At 37.3% G+C, this 21538-nt stretch overlaps 2 protein-coding genes across 2 annotated transcripts in view; one reads left to right on the forward strand and one right to left on the reverse strand.

The window, feature by feature from the left end:
• The window catches only part of LOC134846018 (phosducin-like protein 3), a 275293-nt gene that overhangs the window by 9154 nt on the left and 244601 nt on the right, over positions 1–21538 (forward strand). The window lies entirely within an intron of this gene.
• On the reverse strand, positions 1340–20281 carry LOC134846780 (ribosome-binding protein 1-like). The gene is made up of 14 exons (XM_063864172.1): positions 20276–20281; positions 19632–20080; positions 19056–19399; positions 18207–18273; positions 17658–17912; positions 15756–16035; positions 15112–15310; positions 13032–13368; positions 11981–12308; positions 11111–11159; positions 10361–10697; positions 9295–9637; positions 3177–3240; positions 1340–1858 (listed from the first exon to the last, which is right to left on the reverse strand). The coding sequence occupies exons 1-14, from the start codon at positions 20279–20281 to the stop codon at positions 1692–1694; spliced, it is 3225 nt and encodes a 1074-aa protein (XP_063720242.1). The 3' UTR covers positions 1340–1691.

A 21538-nucleotide genomic window follows, 5' to 3' on the forward strand; every position in this document is an offset into this window, starting at 1 on the left:
ATTGATCTCGTATAATAATGACTGTCAGGGAGATAGTCGAAACAGTAGAGTGAGTGAGCGAAACTGAAGTTGGGAATCCTTTAGTAACAAAGGATTCACTTCATTATAGGATACCGTCTAATTCAATTGCAAGAGGTAAGTTAGTAGATAACTCGCAAAACCATACATCGCGAAAAATGATAGGTTAAATTCTGGCAATCCTATAGGCCTTGTACAATTGGATAATTATTCGTTATCTTGAATTAACATGCCATCAAACATCTTGCGTGTTGAATCTGAAGTCGAATAAAAACAGCCGGGACGAGAAAAAGCGGGCGCAGCAGAGTTCGACACAGGAAACCTTACGCCTACTAAAAATTCAATGAAAAGGGATATTGTGATTACGTGTTAGAATTCGGTCTTTCCCTTGCGGATCCCAACGCAAGCCAGAGAAGGACGTTAGGAAATAATCTCTTAGTCCAGATAGCAAAGTTTACAGCATAAAACAAACCTGATTGTCATTTTCGAAATTTTCTTTCATTCTAATTAAGTTTTGATCTAAGTTTAGAGTAAACCATTTATGAAATATCATCTGATCCTTTGAATAAACAACAAGAGAACTCTAGGTTTTTTTCGAAAAACTTTCTATGGTTTTTATTATGGTTTTTAATTTGTATTCACAAAAAGCTTACGAGATTTTTCCACTATTCACGATTATTTCAAGATAAAACCAATTTGGAAGTCAGTTTTGATAAGGATTCTTAAGATGGAAATATGATCAAGATTTCAAAACAACTTAAATGTTATCGTTTTTATTACGTTGTGGTTGGTGCACCTGTAGACCAAATTACACCTACTTTAAAGCATTTAAGGATGCGGTACGGAGGAGGATGATAAACTAACTGAAAACCAGGGAGCCAAAAATCAATTTAAAAAAATGAAAGCGCTTTGTTTCAAGAGTAATTGTCTTTTTTCGGAAATTAATGCCGAAAGTTGAATGCCGAAAGTTGAATGCTTTGATTGATACAAACATGGGATTGGCTTTGCTCTTGCCGGGTACAACAATTGAGCATGATCATCGCTTTATGCAAGAACGCTGGATGCTTGGCAAGTCATACCAGAAGCCGGAACCCATGTGCCAATTTGATGATTTCAAAAAGTAATGATTTCAGAGACACCAAAAACTTCAAAAATTCAACACTTTCTAAAATCTGTTGTTTTTGGTACAGCTGGATTCAGTTTCGTGTTATGATGAAATCTGGCTGAATTCAGTCTTTAATCAAAATTCAGGAGTAAATCATCGACAAATTACCGATGAATTTTTATAACATTTTGAAATCATCCATGATTTACTGCTGTTTGATCGCTAAAAAATGGCTGATTTCCTAGCGCTAAATTAACGATAACCCATCTATAAAAATTCAAGCTTTAATCGCTAATTTTCAATGTGAACTCAACACGGGTTTTTATGAGAGCAAATTTCAACTGCTGATTATCGAGCTCGCTTTTCAAATTGAACTGAACATTTTAAAGAACTTCTAAGACCTATTAATATAGCTCAAACTGCGCACGTGTGATAAATAACTTTAAGAAAATTAACACTGGTCATTACTGCTGTAGTTTGAACTTTGTGGTTTCCAATATTCTCGCTTGGTTCCACCTTACTTCTTGGTCTGGCCCTCCAGTTGATCCGCTTCCAACCCCCCCTCTTCCTAGCCCTCCTCCTCGTCCTCCTCGGGAACAGCTTCGCTCATCTTTGTTTTCTTCTTTTTTCTCTTCCGCTTCTTTTTCTTGCCCCCCGCATCTTCGTACTCACTCCCTCCCCCCTCCCCCATCTCACTAGAAGTCTGAGCGGATCCAGCTCCACTTGCACTAGCTCCTGTTGTCAACAACATAACACGTGTAATTGACTTCTTACTTTACATCAAAACAAGGCTCTGAGAGTCAACTATCTTAGTTCTGGTTTGTTTCGAGAGTGATTAATTATACACTAGTGAACAAAAATAAACGCAAACTCAGGCTTTTACTCTTTAAGAAGCCTAACTTTAAGGACCATTTTGGACAATATTTACTTGCAATTTTATCAAAAATTTTACATCGACCGACAGCAATGATCTGAACTACCCTCTCCACAAGTCTCAAATTTTAATTTGATGCACTTACCATTTTTTCCGGGTCTGAAAATGCCAGTTTTTATATCCGCAATTAGATTTTCAATCCGCGTGAAAAAGTAAGTAACAGCCGAGTTAAGCAAAATGTTCACACTGATCATTTCAATTTTCTCGCTGAGAATGTTATATGTCACATTACTAATCGCTTGCGACATTGCAGATCGTATAAGCTCCGATTATTCGAGAAAGAGTTCACTGCGATGCAAAACCCAGCGTAGACGATAAAAATTGGCATTTTCAGACCAGGAAAAAATGATAAATGCTTCGAATTAAAATTTGAAATTTTCAGAGCCAGCGGGTAGTTCAGATCATTTGCTGTCGGTCCATATAGAAATGTTTTTAAAATTTCAAGTAAATTTGTCCAAAATGATCCTGAAAATTAGTCTTATTAAGAGAGTAAAAGCCTGAATTTGCGTTTAATTTTGTCCACAAACTAGTGTAACACAGATTTCAAAGGCTTCATTTTCGTGACTTTTAATTTACAACGATTGGGATTTAAATTTAAATGCTTGCGCAACAACACATTAGCTCACAGTTCAGTGAATACTTACTATTTCACCAATTAAACATTTGATTCACTCAATCGTGGTTAGTCACTCGGTTTTTTCCAAAATGAATCAAGACTCTTTTCAAGCAGATATCATTTTGATTTTGACGGAGTAACCAAAGTTCCGAGGAGGTCTTTATGACTATATGTTGCACAACATTTCTCCAAAAACATCAATTTATGATTTACCAAATAATAATGCCAATGCAGACAAACTACAAGTAAAATTTTGGTATTAATTAATGTACATGAAAAAATGAATCACAACTCTACCCTACATGGTACCTAGTAAAGAAATTCCACCGCTATAAAGAATTAATTCAATAGTTAAATATGTGATAAATTTGTACTTCGCAACGTTCCCTTTTTTGCCCTTGGGGTGGGGAAGGTTTACAAGATCCAAAGAAAACTTTTTTCGGAGGGGGGGGGGGTGGGGAGGAAAGGAAAAAAGGAAATGGAGTGTTGATTTGATCACCCACCGGTAGTTTCGTCCACTTCCTCTGGGGGTGGCTGCTGACTGCCCCTCTCTTCGTCTTCTTCTATCTAATTAAAGAGAACAATTAACAGGTTCTTTGTAAACATAAGTAGTGCATTTTGACATCGATCGATTGCAAGGTGAAGGATATTGCTGATAACATTCAGCATAGTTTTATAGAAGACGTTGATAAACAAAAGTTTTGCAAGACACTTGAATTCTAAGTTGAAGAAAAAAACTTGATCGCCAACAAGCAGCTAGAAAAAGTCAAACTCAGGAAATCAAAAATAAACACACTTTAACTCATTTTATAGTTTTCCTTGATTTACAATTTAAAATATTACACTAAAGCTCCTTAAATTTGAAGAACATTTTGGGATCGAAATAAAAATAAATCTTTTCAAGATTTTCGGAAAATCTTTTCAAGATTTTCCGCTTGAAAACCTTGCAATAAAAAAGCCACTTGGGATTGAAACGTCCAGTTCCACTTATCGGAGATCGCAAAATGACTTTGGTTTTTACCTTCCGGCTTTCATGGCCTTTTCGAGTCTGGTTTGTTCTACTTTCCAACTCCTTGAAATTCTCATTCTCAATTTAATATTTAACTCAAAATTTAACTCCCTATCAAAAAATTTTTTCTCCTGGGAGTTGAAACTAGTTGTTTCGCCTTAAGTTAATCTAATTTCTAGATTCTAACTGATAACATTACTATTGTACCATTTTTATAGATATTATTGCTTCGCGATAGCTCTAACTGACAACGATAACTTAAGATCGCCTTGATGAACACATACATTAGAAAGTTTCTTCGCAAACAAAACGAGGCAATATAACCCACTAAGACGACATAATGCAAGCCAAAACCTTTTGAGCCAATTATACAAACAGCAAAAAACTGAAATTTTAATAAATCGGAGTTGGTATGTTTACAATCACCTTACTCAAAATATACAAAAAAATCCATAAATACTCGAAATATAGTGACAGGAAAAAGTTTCCCGTACCAAATTGTCCTATAACGGCATAAACCTGTGGAAAAAAAATAGTTCACACCAAAATTGTCCATGTCAATAAACATATCCCTTATTTGACTTTCAAGGGATTAAAACTAAGTGCTGAAATAAGATATCAAAGATTGGTGCATATTGCAATTGAAATGAGTTTCAATTCAGCAGCCACAACTTAATCGAGAAGCAAAACAGAAAAAGTGACATTAGTAAATCAATCTTTTCTACGGATAAGAGTTTGTTTTTCAACTTGTTACAGACATATTTGGGTAATTAGGATATAAAAGCGAAAAATGTGACAAAGAAAGACCCATTATTCTCTGAGACAGGAAGAACTTCAACGCTCTTCTCATTCAAAGAATGGTTTGTTGTTCCGACTTTCGATACGAAAGTAACGGAATATTTGTGCTCGGGGTGGGTTTTTTTTTCTTCAGACAAATTTCGACTTTTTAACTAGCCATTTTTGACAGAATTTTTATATCATTCAAAAGCTATTGTTGACCTGAGCTTAATTTTGAAAAGATATTTCACCTGTGACTATTTTTCGTAAAGTTATGGGGGTTTAAAGATTGCCATTTTTGCCAATTTGGAACAATTAACGCGCGATATATTTCGCGCTATTAACGCGTAAGCGGAGATTTAATCCGCCCTAGAAATCGTTCCACAATGGTTCAAGAAAGCTTATATGCTATAATTGATATAATAATAGGAGCAAAATCTATCTTTTTGTACTTTATATGGCGTGTGGGGGGATGATTTTCATAAAAATTTGCAAATTTAAAAAAAAAAAATTTTATCTTATGTTTAATTTTTTTTGTTACTACTGCTCATGAAACCTCAAAAGGCAGTCGGAACATCCAGGGCTTCGCCCTGATACGAGCAGTCTTGTTTGGCTTTGTGACGGAACTATCAAAGCTGTCCATCTCATTTTTTCACAACACAGATCTAAATTGCAAATATTAATCACCTTGCGTTAACATTCTGCTCAGCAACAAAAAAAACACTCAAAAACGACTCTTGAAAGCCCTGATTACTCTGATTGGGCACGTCGTACTGAGATCTTACTTCGACCTATGCCAAAACTTCTATCGCAAACTTTCAGAGTTGGATTTTTTAAAAAAAAACTGCGAAAATGATGCTAAGCTTGCCTTAATCTCAAAATGATACTAGCTCCAAGTTTCACTCCTTTCTCCGATGTTGAGTCAGCGTTTTCTCTAGTAATCGATGGAATTTGCGATACTGCTAATGAGCTTGGCATATCAACTGATATAAAAAAAAGATTGACGAACTGGCTTCAAATTTCAGAAAACCTTTATTGAAAGATAACCCATTGTCTAACGAAAACATGATCCTTTGCTCCTCCAGGACTCTGAAATCACCGTGACAACACAGCTTCAGGTCTAATTCGCTACGCCAACGCGGTCGAAGGCTGGCTTAACGGCGTAATACTGCTTTTTCATGGTAGCCAACTATCGACTCGCATTGTTTTAGTAAGAATTCAGCTTAATTTCTTAAATCAGAAGCTCGATATTATGAACGGCATAACAAATCAATCAAATCCGTAACAAGCATCAAGAACTCAAGGAAAAAGTCCGTATAACCACTAACTGATACGAAAACTCTGAATGAGTAATTAACCTTCAAGCTTTGGCTAATTTGTCGCTGTTTTTACGATTTCCATTTATTAATTTGTGGGTACGCTTTTGCCAAATTGTCGACTTTTTATATCGATTTGCAAAAAAAATTTGTTTTTGAACTTAAATTCATCGTAGAGGTTCCATTTCTTGGTAGATGGCTATTGATTAAACCAACCATTAGTTTTATTTTCCCCTACCTCCTATATTGTTTTAGGTGACAATTTTCATCTAATTCAAACTAAAATTTTTGATTCATCGTTAAGCCATCGTTTGATCTTTTGAACAAGCTTCATATACTTTAACAATGCTAGAATGCTAGATTAAAAAATTACGTCTTTTTGCTTGGATATTTCAAAAGATCGATCAACAAAACTCGAGTGCATTGAATATTTATGCTTTGACCTGAAATTGACACCACGCTTTAATCAGTTTGCTAAAATGCGGCAGCCTTGTCGGAAATAATGGACGATTCGCCAAGAACCATTCTGACATTAAATCGTTTGATTAACCAATTAGGAAAAATTAGGTGCTTCGATTCTTCAAATGGCATACCTTAATTGGCATGCGATACTTTAATTGGCATGGGCTACTTTGTCCTGGGCCAGTATGGTTGTTGGGCTACTGTGTAATGGGATATACTGGCCTGGGATAGAGATGTAAAGGATAAGTGGCCATGAAACAACGAAAAAAGGTAGGTTGGTTGACAATTTGCAGACATGGAGATGACCTCAAATTCCACCATGCGAAGAGCGTTATTTAAGGGACAAAAGTCCAATACCCGATCGCAATGCCCTTGTTTATCGCAAGATTAAATAACAAATAATGGTTGCATACTATTGATTGTTCAATGAAAATTTCTTCAACAGCAGTCAAAGATAACTTCTAGAACGGCACCAGGAGCAAATCTTTCATTTCGAGTGCGAAACTCTCTGGTAGCCAAAAATTCAAACAATGCCAACAGACATTTCGAAAAGCGTCAATGAACTCACAGAAATCGAAAAAGAAATTGACTGGTTGTTTTTTGAAAAAACTTCATTCAAATTTTAAAATAAAAAACATATGGCCTTAAAGATCATTCGCTTCAAAAGCAATCAGTGACAGAGATTTTTTGATAAAATTACTCGATTTGTGAAAACTGGTTGTTTTTTGAAAAAACTTCATTCAAATTTTAAAATAAAAAACATATGGCCTTAAAGATCATTCGCTTCAAAAGCAATCAGTGACAGAGATTTTTTGATAAAATTACTCGATTTGTGAAAACTGGTTGCAAAAATTCTTCCCTGGAAAATGTGATAATAAAATCGATTTTCGAAAGTAGAAATCGATCAACTTTTTCGTGACCTTTGAACTTCTGTTCGATAGTGAAATTTTCCTTTCTGTTAGCAATAGAAATGAATTGAACTTAAGAAAAAAATTTCAAACCGCAAAAAATCAAATGCGCAGGAATAAATTTTAAGACTTTTTCCTGAAAAAAAGCGAACCGACAGTTGAAAAAGAGTCAAGGAACGCAAAGAAACAGAAAAAAAAGACTTATTATTAGAAAAACGTCAACTTTCCAATATCAAACAAAAATTATGCCCTTAAAGCTCTTTGATTTCACGAGCAATTTTGACACAGAGGCGAAGTAGCACTTCGCATACACAAGCAAAAATATGACCGCTAACGCTATTGGGAAAAACTGAATGAGTAAAATTTCAAGACTACAAATTTCTTACATGAGCACGCCAATTACGAGTCTATATAATTACTACGTGACGCAAGCCAATTATGACGCATTAGCAGTACCAGTCAATTTGAAAAAAAAATTACCAACTAACATGTCTCAATTTATAGAGCGGACACATTTCAACTAGTATACGAAAAAGTTCATTAAAAACATCCCACCCTGCCCACGTTCGAACCATATTATTTCGTTACGGGTCTCCTTCCCTACCTGTACGCTACAGATCCCCGATACCTTGAAGCTTAAGTGCTATTTGTAATATAATAGTCCATGTAAATATCCTTAGCATTGGCTGTTCTTAATAGCTGGTTATTGATCAAAATACTGTCAAAATAATAGCTGGTTATTTGTCACTAAAGCTGAGTTGAAAAAAGAGAAATCATATTATCAAACCAGCTTTTCTTGTAATAAGACTAACCGTTTTGAGAAAACTGGGTTACTAAGAAAAACTTTTAATCCGCTGTGAAACCTTCAAACTAAAGTCCACTTTCGAAACTAGAAATCGATCACATTTTTTGTGCGGTTTCAACTTAGTTTTCGTCAGCCAAATGAATTTGAATTGAACTCAAAAAAGGCGTGCACATACCTAACGGCATTCCTATGTGCATTTATAAGTATGAATTTCGAAGTTGGATTCGAACACATGGCCATCGTCTAGAGAGACGAGTACCTTACCCCACTCGACCACTGCTGCTCTAGAATTAGATGAAACATAGAAGGAACTTAATTTGAGACATAATCAAAGCAAATAAAAGAAAATTTCGGTATATCAATTTCAGTTTTTTTTTCAAATTTAGTCAATTTTTTGCGACCTTCCTTTCTTTTTCTGAGTTACTTGCCTGTTTACACCCTCGATCACCGTAGTGTTTTTGTGCGAACCTTTTTTGACTTACCTCTCAAACCAAAGTGTTCATTGAAAGTGGAAAGTGCTATAATCACGATCTAACATAGAAAATTTCAGAGCATCTGTTCTCTGCTCTATTTGCGGCCAGTGTTCGAGATATTTTAGGCGTGCGTATCTGAGTGGTTAGTGCGTGAGACTCATTATCTCTAGGTCGCAGATCAAATCCGAGACGTAGCCTAATTTTTTAATAATTCGAGGCTTATTTTTTATTGCACTTTGTAGAGCTGCTTTTTGTCTTGTTCTGGCTAGTTTTTGCGGAGCGAAGCTTCGTCTCTGTGTAAAAAGCTCTAATAACAAAAGAAGTGCATTCAGACTTCTGAATGCACTTCTTTTGCTATTAGAGCTTTTTACACAAAGGCAAAGCTTCGCTCCGCAAAAACTAGCCAGAACAAGACAAAAAGCAGCTCTATAAAGTGCAATTAAAAATAAGCCTCGAATTAGTAAAAATTAGGCTACGTCTCGGATTCGATCTGCAACCTAGAGATTATGAGTCTCCCGCACTAACAACTCAGCCACAGACGCTCAATTACAAATAAAGAAGAGAACAGATGCTTTGAAAGTTATAATGCTTCAGATCGTGATTATAGCAAAAATGCCACCAAATAAGCAAAACTTTTAATGACACTTTTAATTGCGAGTTACGTAAGAAAAAAAAAAGATTCGTACCAATACACTACGCTGCCGGCTAGTGTACAGACTTTTCGTAAAAAAAGTCGAAAAAAAAAATCATCACGACCTATATAAGAGTTTGAAGTACTTTCATCGACTATTTAAAAAAATCAACTCGACCTATATAAGAGTCTTCACTGCGACTCTTAAAACCGCAAACGAGGAGTTTTTTACGAATTTACCTGCGATCCCTCAGCTTGGCTTTCATCGGGGGGTTGACTGCCTTCGGCCTGACTGCCTTCGGCCTGGCTGCCTTCGGCTTGACTTCCTTCGGCTTGACTTCCTTCGGCCTGGCTGCCTTCGGCTTGACTTCCTTCGGCCTGGCTGCCTTCGGCTTGACTTCCTTCGACCTGGCTGCCTTCGGCTTGACTTCCTTCGGCCTGGCTACCTTCGGCTTGACTTCCTTCAGCCTGACTACCTTCGGCTTGACTTCCTTCGGCCTGACTTCCTTCGGCCTGACTTCCTTCGGCCTGACTTCCTTCGGCCTGACTTCCTTCGCCCTGGCTGCCTTCGGCTTGACTACCTCTGAAAACATTTGCATAATAGTATCAATATAAGATCTTATGTCCGCTAATTTCTCTGAGCAATAAATAAACAACTCTTGATTGTTCCACGATTTTTTTGCGCGATTCAAAACCAAGTAAAATTTGATGATTAAATTTGAAAGATGATTATTTAACACAGCGGTGAAGCCGAGCTTCGCACCACTTGCAATGCATAACAAAAACAGCATCGAAGCTACCCGAAAGCAAAACTAGACACAAATTCTGTTCGGAAAAAATTGAGAAAGGTGAACAAAAAATGCATACTTTTGTCTCAAATATAAACATGTTTCAGGAAAAAAAAAACACCGAAAAAGGCATTTGCCAGCAGTAAATTGGAACTAAATCAAAAATTATGAATCCGCAACTAAGCCGACACAAACTGGGTAGACTCCTGTTGAGCCGAACTGTTAAAAAATTTTACATATCGCAGCTCGCACACGAATGAAAATTTGTTATCAAACTTCAAACAACCGAATACGAGGTGACTAAGCCGAATGAAAATCAAGCAAAAAATACTAAGGGAAAAATATATCTGATTTGATTTACAAGCAAAATGAGCACAAATGTTGAATATAACAGTAATTTAAATGCACACATGCTCAAATTATATCTGTTGATGAAATTGCTAGCCTGAAAAATTCTATATTGCGATTTGATAACACTAGCTACTCGCAAGCGTTAAGTTTTTTAAAACTAGACTAACTTGGATCCCTGGCTGCTTCCTTCTTCGTCTGTGCTTTTTCTCTTCTTCCCATCGGCCGGCACTTCGTCCTGGTGAGTCTCGAACACCGCGTTCAAAAAGGTCAGCGCCTCGTCTCCGTCGTAGACCGGCTGTCCGAAATGGAGAGGCCGTTTCTTCACCGGCTTCTCACGCGACTCCTCATCTTCGCCTTTGCTTCCCTTTTTCTTCTTCTCCTTTTCCTTCTCTTTCTTCTCTTTTTCCTTCTCTTTCTTTTTCTTCTCCTTTTCCTTCTTTTTCTTCTCTTTTTCCTTTTTCGCCTCTTTGCTCTTTTTCTTCGCTTCCTCTTCACCCTCTTCGCCTGAAAAGAACAGCCACATCAAACACTATCTTCAGAAAATGTTTACACCACAGTCCTAAGACTCGTCAAAGTCTTCACAGATATAGAACAATTGAACGCAGACGATTAAAAAATTATTACTTAGGTCAAGGAAACAAAAAATCAGGCTGCTTTGTTTAAAGAAAATTTGAGTTTTATAGAAAAAAAATGAGTGAGATCCGTGGGGCGAAAATCCGTAAAGAGACACTGGCAAGTTTCGACTAAATGATCAGCTGCACTTTTTTCAACACGATCGGTTTAATAGAAAAAGAAAAATTTAGTTTTTTTTTCAAATTTAGTCAATTTTTTGCGACCTTCCTTTCTTTTTCTGAGTTACTTGCCTGTTTACACCCTCGATCACCGTAGTGTTTTTGTGCGAACCTTTTTTGACTTACCTCTCAAACCAAAGTGTTCATTGAAAGTGGAAAGTGCTATAATCACGATCTAACATAGAAAATTTCAGAGCATCTGTTCTCTGCTCTATTTGCGGCCAGTGTTCGAGATATTTTAGGCGTGCGTATCTGAGTGGTTAGTGCGTGAGACTCATTATCTCTAGGTCGCAGATCAAATCCGAGACGTAGCCTAATTTTTTAATAATTCGAGGCTTATTTTTTATTGCACTTTGTAGAGCTGCTTTTTGTCTTGTTCTGGCTAGTTTTTGCGGAGCGAAGCTTCGTCTCTGTGTAAAAAGCTCTAATAACAAAAGAAGTGCATTCAGACTTCTGAATGCACTTCTTTTGCTATTAGAGCTTTTTACACAAAGGCAAAGCTTCGCTCCGCAAAAACTAGCCAGAACAAGACAAAAAGCAGCTCTATAAAGTGCAATTAAAAATAAGCCTCGAATTAGTAAAAATTAGGCTACGTCTCGGATTCGATCTGCAACCTAGAGATTATGAGTCTCCCGCACTAACAACTCAGCCACAGACGCTCAATTACAAATAAAGAAGAGAACAGATGCTTTGAAAGTTATAATGCTTCAGATCGTGATTATAGCAAAAATGCCACCAAATAAGCAAAACTTTTAATGACACTTTTAATTGCGAGTTACGTAAGAAAAAAAAAAGATTCGTACCAATACACTACGCTGCCGGCTAGTGTACAGACTTTTCGTAAAAAAAGTCGAAAAAAAAAAATCATCACGACCTATATAAGAGTTTGAAGTACTTTCATCGACTATTTAAAAAAATCAACTCGACCTATATAAGAGTCTTCACTGCGTTCATCGACTCTTAAAACCGCAAACGAGGAGTTTTTTACGAATTTACCTGCGATCCCTCAGCTTGGCTTTCATCGGGGGGTTGACTGCCTTCGGCCTGACTGCCTTCGGCCTGGCTGCCTTCGGCTTGACTTCCTTCGGCCTGGCTGCCTTCGGCTTGACTTCCTTCGGCCTGGCTGCCTTCGGCTTGACTTCCTTCGACCTGGCTGCCTTCGGCTTGACTTCCTTCGGCCTGGCTACCTTCGGCTTGACTTCCTTCAGCCTGACTACCTTCGGCTTGACTTCCTTCGGCCTGACTTCCTTCGGCCTGACTTCCTTCGGCCTGACTTCCTTCGGCCTGACTTCCTTCGCCCTGGCTGCCTTCGGCTTGACTACCTCTGAAAACATTTGCATAATAGTATCAATATAAGATCTTATGTCCGCTAATTTCTCTGAGCAATAAATAAACAACTCTTGATTGTTCCACGATTTTTTTGCGCGATTCAAAACCAAGTAAAATTTGATGATTAAATTTGAAAGATGATTATTTAACACAGCGGTGAAGCCGAGCTTCGCACCACTTGCAATGCATAACAAAAACAGCATCGAAGCTACCCGAAAGCAAAACTAGACACAAATTCTGTTCGGAAAAAATTGAGAAAGGTGAACAAAAAATGCATACTTTTGTCTCAAATATAAACATGTTTCAGGAAAAAAAAAACACCGAAAAAGGCATTTGCCAGCAGTAAATTGGAACTAAATCAAAAATTATGAATCCGCAACTAAGCCGACACAAACTGGGTAGACTCCTGTTGAGCCGAACTGTTAAAAAATTTTACATATCGCAGCTCGCACACGAATGAAAATTTGTTATCAAACTTCAAACAACCGAATACGAGGTGACTAAGCCGAATGAAAATCAAGCAAAAAATACTAAGGGAAAAATATATCTGATTTGATTTACAAGCAAAATGAGCACAAATGTTGAATATAACAGTAATTTAAATGCACACATGCTCAAATTATATCTGTTGATGAAATTGCTAGCCTGAAAAATTCTATATTGCGATTTGATAACACTAGCTACTCGCAAGCGTTAAGTTTTTTAAAACTAGACTAACTTGGATCCCTGGCTGCTTCCTTCTTCGTCTGTGCTTTTTCTCTTCTTCCCATCGGCCGGCACTTCGTCCTGGTGAGTCTCGAACACCGCGTTCAAAAAGGTCAGCGCCTCGTCTCCGTCGTAGACCGGCTGTCCGAAATGGAGAGGCCGTTTCTTCACCGGCTTCTCACGCGACTCCTCATCTTCGCCTTTGCTTCCCTTTTTCTTCTTCTCCTTTTCCTTCTCTTTCTTCTCTTTTTCCTTCTCTTTCTTTTTCTTCTCCTTTTCCTTCTTTTTCTTCTCTTTTTCCTTTTTCGCCTCTTTGCTCTTTTTCTTCGCTTCCTCTTCACCCTCTTCGCCTGAAAAGAACAGCCACATCAAACACTATCTTCAGAAAATGTTTACACCACAGTCCTAAGACTCGTCAAAGTCTTCACAGATATAGAACAATTGAACGCAGACGATTAAAAAATTATTACTTAGGTCAAGGAAACAAAAAATCAGGCTGCTTTGTTTAAAGAAAATTTGAGTTTTATAGAAAAAAAATGAGTGAGATCCGTGGGGCGAAAATCCGTAAAGAGACACTGGCAAGTTTCGACTAAATGATCAGCTGCACTTTTTTCAACACGATCGGTTTAATAGAAAAAGAAAAATTTATTCCTCTAAATTTACAAAACAAAAAAAACTTGCTTGAACATAATTCAACAAACCTATATAAATATACAATGATTATTCATTGCCGTATCGAATTTATTGGAAGCTTAGATAGGAAAAACGAAGGGCAACAAGAATGCTCACTACAATTCTGCCCAAAAAGAAAGATGAACACGCTCTTAAATTTTTTTAAAAAATCGCATTAACTTTAGTCATACTAAATAAAAATATTAATACACAGAGGCGAAGCAAAGCGTTGCACCACATTAAAACACAAAGCAACCGACAAAAACACACACAGAGGCGAAGCTTCGCTTCGCAATCATTAGCGAGAACACGACAAAAAGCAGGACTATAAAGTGCAATAAGATAAAGTAGAATAAGCCTCGACTTAATAAAAATTCGGCTAGATCTCGGATGCGATCTGCGATTTAAAGATTATGAGTCTCAAGCACTAAACACTGAGTCACGCACGCTTAAAACATCACGAACACAAGTTACAAATAGAGCAAAGAACAGATGCTTTGAAATTTTATGTTAGATCGTGATTATAGCAAAAAGGGCCACCAAATAAGTGAACACTTTCAATGAACTTTTTGATTTGAGAGTTAAGTTAGAAAAAAACGGTTCGTACTAATACACTACGCTGATCGCTATTGTAAACAGGCAAAGTAACTGACAAAAAACGAAACGAAGGCCGCAAAAAGTGACTAACTTTGAAAAAAAATCTGAAATTGATATACCCAATATTTCATATATTTGCTCAAATGTCTCAAATTAAGTTCCTTCTATGAAAAACATGCAAAAAAGCAATTGGATTCTAAATGAGCCTCGAGACAAATTTTACAAAGCGGTAAACAGCCAACAGACAGTTGAAAAAGAGTCAATGAACGCAAGGAAACAGAAAAACAAATGACTTGTCTTTTGAAAAAACTTCCACTTTTGATTTCAAACAAAAAATTATGGCCTGAAAGCTCTTTGAATTTAAATAGCAATTTATGATGGGTACTTTTCTGGTAATTAACCCAATTTGCGTAAACTGGATTATTAGGAAAAGTTTTTACTCCAATAGGAAATCTAATATTAAAATCCACTTTCAATACTAGAAGTCGATCACGTTTTTCTTGATCTTAACATTTTTGTTGTTCGATTATGAAGTTCGCCTTTCTTTTAAAAAGTCCCCCTTTAAAAAGGGTTTAGATAACAACTTTTTGCTTATCAAAGGACTCGAAATTAGAAAAAAAAAACGGATATAATGAAATCGGAATGGTAAATTTACTAACAGAAAAACAAGTTTCAACACAGGGGCGAAGCTTCGATTCGCAAACACTTGCGAGAAAACGACAAAAGCAGCTAAAATGGGATGGATGAACAAAAAGCGCTATAATGGGATGGATGATTTCAACTTGGTCTAAGTGGATATGTCAAATATTTGTGAACACCCCCACCTTCTGCGCCTTCACCTTCAACTTCTTCGCCCTCTTCTCCCTCCTCCCCCTCCTCTTCACCTCCTTCCCCTTCCTCCTCCCCCTCTTCCTTGTCCTTGTCTTTCTCACTTCCTTCCACCTCTTCGTCTTCGTCCTCGTTCTCTCCCATGTCTCCTTCCTTGATTGTACTAGTCTTCGGTCTCCAAGTACGGGTAGCTCGCTGAAACGACCAACACACTTAAACATAGATATCAGACAGTTGGCAAAATGCTATCGAGCTCTAAGAGACCATTAAGACTCTGAGCTTCAAAAATCATTTATAATTGACTTTTATGATATTAAAAACGTTAAGAAAGTCATATTACAAAAAAAACATATAGCTGAGCGTGACTCCCCGTTTGCGTTTTTTCGGCGCGCGCTCCCCCCTCAATATTAGTATAAATTGGCGCCAAAAGCGCCTTTAGAAAATTTTTAGGGTCTGCAACCACAAATGGATATCTCAAAATAAAACAAAGGAGGACTAAATAAAACAAATTTTAGGGTCCGTCACCAAAAACCGTTGTAAATAGTGACTTTTAGTGACCATTGAAAAAATAGTGACCAATTAGCGACTGGTCACTAAAATAGTGACCAAGTGATCACCTTGACTCAAATCCATGTCTTACCCTTGTCTTGATCAAACTGTCCAGTCCTTCCAGGGATATGAGCAGGTCCGGATATTCTGTAACAAATTCACGCTTCCCATCCCACAGGCATTCCGCGAAACACTTGCCAATGTACTGCAGGTCCCGCTTGGCCCCGTCTGTTATGGACTGGTCTATGAGGTGGTGCAGATTGGCGATCATGACCATCCAACAGTGACCTAGTACTGCCTTCTGCAGCTTCTCAGATTTGTCTGCCTGGTTGCAGATGACCAGCATCAGACGCACCGCTCCCGATTTCTCACTGAAAACCAAAGACCCGAATTAGTCGATTGAATACACTTCACAATTTCAATACTCAGTCTATATTAAATGCTCTACAGAAAATTAAACAAAAAGCGAACGTTGAGAAAAAAAGGCAACAGACATTTGAACACATATAAACGAACTCAAATAAAAAACATAGCCAACTGACAGTTGAAAAAAAGTAATGAATGCAAGGAAACTCTTTAATTTTTGAAATTCTAATAAACATTTAGATGGCTTTAAAGCTCTTTGAATTTGTAGAACAATCTATGATGGACACTTTAATGTTAAAATTAACCCAATTTGAGAAAACTGGACCAACAGGTATAACTTTTATTTCGCTGGGAAGTCAGATAATTAATTTCCATTTTCAAAATCAGAAGTCGACCACGTTTTTCGTCACCTTTACACTTTTGCTGTTCGATAGTGGAGTTTGCCTTCCTTTTAACAATGGAAATGGATTGAACTTCAAAAGAAATCACAAGTCAAACCGCGAAATATCAAAATTGAGCGTGAACAAAATTTAAGACTTTTTCATGAAAAAAAAACAAACAATCAGTAGGACCTATATAAGAGTCTTCACTACGTTCATTAATCTTAAAAAAAAACTATTATCAAACCACTAAAATTAAATGTAGCAATTGACAGCCAGTGGGAAAACCTTACTAAAGACTTAGGAAACAAAAAAAAACATAGCCAACAGACAAATGGAAAAGTGCCGATGAACTCAGAAACACTAAAAAGTAAGTTTTCTTCTCAAAATTTTGGCAGGTTTTTTTTCAAATTTCGAAGAAAACAATATCACTTTAAATCACTGACCATTTCAAGAAGCTTTTTTGACTAACACTTTTTCGCTAAAAACAACCCAATTTGAGAAAACAAGAACGAAAATTTTTATTCCGCAGTGAAATCTAATCTTTAAATTCAAAATGGCTCTCAAAGTCGGATTTCAAAATTTTTATTCCGCAGTGAAATCTAATCTTTAAATTCAAAATGGCTCTCAAAGACTTTGACGGATTTGAAAAAAGACTTTGACCTGGTCCCCCCTTTGTACTATTTTCAGATATCCATTTTTGGTGACGGACCCTGAATTATTTCTTAAGGCGCGAATAGATATACTAATTTTGAGGGGGGAGCGCGCGCCGAAAAAACGCAATTTATTGGACAAAATTTTTTGGTCAAAAGTGACTAAAAACGCTTTTTTTGGCCTCTTTTTTTTCAAAATTTTGCCTGCCGGGCAAAAACTTTGCAAAACAGGGTCTTTTAGTGATTTTGAAGAGCTCGGAAAATCAATTTAGTCGACTTAAAAAAAAGGTCAACAAAACTTTCGAAAATTTTTAGAAAATCCCCCTCGAGAAAATCCTAGATCCGCCCTGCTTGAACAAAAAGAATCTAACTCAATGCATGTAATAAAATACACTTATCCGCTATATCCAAACAAATTTTTTCCTGAAAAAAAAACTGGAAACTTCAATAAAGAATTGAACCTTGTTCATCGACGCCCAAAAAACTTGACTGACAATAAGCCTATTAGACGCTAGTATAGCATAAATTAAAAATCAAGCAGCAGATTAACGAAAAAAAAAATTGAATACTTTTACATGATTTCGGAGAACATACCTTTCCTGTAGAATAGTGTCAAACAGGAACACAATATGAGCCAGAATATGCGCCTTGGACTTTTCCATAGCCTTATCACTTGGCAGGGGGTCCACTATCCTCTCATTGTTCTCTTCTGGATCTCGAATTTGGTCACACATGATGAAGTCGTCGTACTGCTCTGGTTTCATGCTCTTCTTGCCATGAGCTTGCTTTTCCGGTTTCAAGTAGAAAACAGCCGTCTTTGGGAGGAGAAGATCCCCAAAATGGAACACTCTAAAACATGTTCAAAGGAATACAGAAAGCAGCTACATATGTTGATGGCCCGCGATAATCTGCCACAAAGATATGCTATAAATTTTCAAAGCGGTAATAAAGAAAATTTCTCAGCTGTTCGATGACAAGATATTGGTCAAGAACATTCAATGGGGTCAGAACTCAAACTAACTGAACCAAACTAAATCTCAGAAAACTGTTCGCCAAATAATTTCAACTAATCGTCTTATTCTACTACTCATTTTATTGTTAGCTACCAAAACAAAACAAAGCAGAAATGCCTGAAGTACGTACTGGTTGGTAAGATCTTGGAACCTCTGGGCCATCATGTGCATGTTATAGTGCTGCATTTCCTCCTCAGCTGAAAACTAAACTCCTATAAACCTTTCACACTACTTTCTTTTACTTCCTCCCGGTCCTATTAACAGCGGGACCATCCTCGGGGGAGGTGGAGTGACATCCATTGGAAGAGGCCGATGACATTGCAAACACTCCGACCGGTACCGAAGTGAGATTCGAACTCAAGACCCTCTAGTTAAGAACTCGTCTTCCAAATTCGTTTATAATTGACACTTTTGATAAAACTAACCCAAGTAAAACGTTCATTTACACTTCAAAAAGGAGCTTTTTGACACATGCGTTTCTCTGTATTTATCTTGAATGAGGTATATTTTTAGGAAAACCTTCCAAAAAAAGATTGCGTGAGCTAATTCATCAAAACAAAGCAGTAACTAAGCCGGCAATATTTGAGCCTAAAAATATTGTTTTCATTTAAAGACTAAAGAGCTATGCAACACCCTGAACACGTACAAATAACAACTTTTTTGCCCATTAAACGACGCCATCTAAAGTTATTAATCCAATATTACTAAATCCCAAGCCTTTTAGTCAAGCAAAGCAAAAAATGAAAACTTAAATTACACCAAATCAGAGTTGGTATATTTACAACTAACAAAATAGATTAACTTCGAAGAGAACCTATTTTTTTACATGAAAACATGCTCAAAATACGTCTGATATTGACAAAATCACAGGATTGACAAAGTAATCCAGTGATTCAGATAAAGTTCTCCTAAAAAAGTCTACGTTACGATTTGACAACGCTTGCTAAACGCAAGAGTAATCAATTATCATTTTTCTAACGTTTTTCTCCGTCTTCGCCTTCCACTTTAGACTTTGATTTCGACTTCGATTGGCCTTCTTCGTTTTCTTCCTCTTCGCCTTCCTCCTCTTTGCCCTCATTTTCACCCTCCTCCCCCTCCTCGCCGTCTCCGTCTTTATCCTTCTCTGTTTCCGCCTCGCACTGCATGAACAACTTCAATTTAGGCGGCAGGTTGCTTGCCCTCGTGTGGCCGAAGACACGTTTGATCAGCTTGCGAGTGGCTTCGTGGATGTTGTCACACGACAAGAACACGAAGTCTTCCAGTGTTTCCATTTCTTCGTCTACGAAGACTTCTACCTCTATTGGGTAATACCATATTTCGTCTCTGAACACAAAACGCCTAACATTCAACTCCGGATAACCAAAATTTTCATACTGAATTTTTCATGAAGGTTAGCTTATGTTTGAGACATTCATTTTGCTCAAATTTTTTATTTTCTTCAAATCTTAACTTCGAAAACAGGAACTGTCGATTTGCTTCAGAATTTGAATTCTCAAATCGGGCACCAATGAGTTCGAGTGTATTCTTTTTATGTGTTTTTTATCCTATTTCTTACCGATGCAAGCAGAATTCACTTGGAACGTATTTCGGGTCGTGACCTCCCAAGTATCCCATTTTACTCATTTCATTCAGCTTGAACAGAAAAAACCAAAACACAGGCAGGGGCGAGTCGTCTCGTTCAGGCACTACTTCATCATAATAAGCGGTTAGAAACCACGCCGACATCAAGTGGAATGCGACTTCGTTCTCATCGTACACTTCAATCACGCCTTTACCGCCAAGATTGTCGCTTACTTTAGTCAGATTTATCACACAAATATCTCTAAGCAAGGGTTTATTGGCGAATGTGCATGCCAGAACTAAGGCACCAGTCACGTGACGTGTTCTGTGGTCTTTGGCGTTGAACTCGATTCGCTTCATGAGTTCCGAGTACTCTTCTTCACCCTCGCCAAACCCACCACCTCCGGCTCCCCCTTTGCAAACTGGATGCACCGCGGGTGGTTTCTACAACAGAAAAGCAAACAATTCAGTTCATAATCATAGTCGGTTTTGATAGGAGGCAATGTATCCAATTTTTTCCTAAATAAAATTCCTTCCAAATAATCCTTCCACGACCTTTGCGGTTAAAACAACTATTTTCAAAAAATATTGTTTTTTTTTCAATTCTTGCAATCATAACGTGTTTCAACTTGAACAAACATCCATTCAAAGCAATTCAAGGACATTTAAATTAGAACCGAGTATTTCGCTAAAAATGTTTTTATCTGAGGATGTTCCTATCTTGGTCAATTTGAGGATCGGGTACAAGGTATTTACTTGACGTTTCCAAGTCAATATATTCTAATCAGAGTAATAAATTTAAGCATTTACCTCTGATTAAGTCTCGTCAGTTGAAAAGATCAAGTAAATAATTTTTTGGCTCTCCTCTTGAAGTCAAAGATTTATAACAGCTAGAAAAAAAGTAAATGAAAATTCTACCTCCACATGAAGACAGAGTAAGGACAGAAAAGGAGAGACTTGGTTTTCAGCGTTGCTTGATTCTGAATCTTACTGAATGGTAACACGAAGCAGATATAAACTTGTTTTTATCCATCAATTTGAATTTCGGGTCCAACTTCTGAATTTCCGCAGGGAATTTTTCAATTTGTTTTCGAGTCCTTTCACGAATCTCGTCGGCTGCAATCCATTGAGCATAAGCAATGAGGGTTTCAACAATGCACCAAGCTATGAACAGAGTTGCTAGCAGCACAATTGCCATCCAAATATATACTGACAAAATAGGATGACAATTTCCGATCTTGTGGTCGTTCGCTTCATCGTGATAGTAAATGTCGTAATCGACTCCAAAACGAACTCTGATGAGAGGGTAACCGGGTCCAGCATCGCCATACACCCATGTTCGTTGCTAAAATATTTGAAAAAACCAATTCTTGAATCTTCCTTTGAAGCTAAACAACCTAACTCTGCGCAGCTTTCCCCATTATAGTATCTTATTCAAAATTGCAAAACTTTCTATAAGAGCTCTCTCTATCTTTCTTTACCAAGCTTCAAAGACCAGAAAATCCTTTAAAATTTACATGAAAACATTTGAGGCGAGTAATAGCTTACAACAATCGGCAGGAAAGGATAGGCCGCTATTTCAACTCACCATTTGTTCAGGAAAGAATGCAAGAAAATAACATTAAATCTGAAATGAAAAGAGAAATACTAGTATATTTGTGTGCAATACGTCCGGTATCATATTAATTAGGTAACCAGAAGGTTGCAAAAATTCGACAACCAAAAGCTGCCATCAATCCCAGCCTCCGTCACATTAATCAACTCGCCATGTGTTCAGAATAGAGTGCGAGAGTCTAACATTAAATCTGAAATGAAAAAAGAAATGCCATTATATTTGTGTTTGCAAAACGTCCGGTTCTTGGTTGGGCGTTTGCGAGCATCACTGCCTATTGCCCGCCATAT

This window comes from Symsagittifera roscoffensis, chromosome 5 (genome assembly GCF_963678635.1).
Source record: "Symsagittifera roscoffensis chromosome 5, txSymRosc1.1, whole genome shotgun sequence".
Classification (NCBI taxonomy): Eukaryota; Metazoa; Xenacoelomorpha; order Acoela; family Convolutidae; genus Symsagittifera; species Symsagittifera roscoffensis.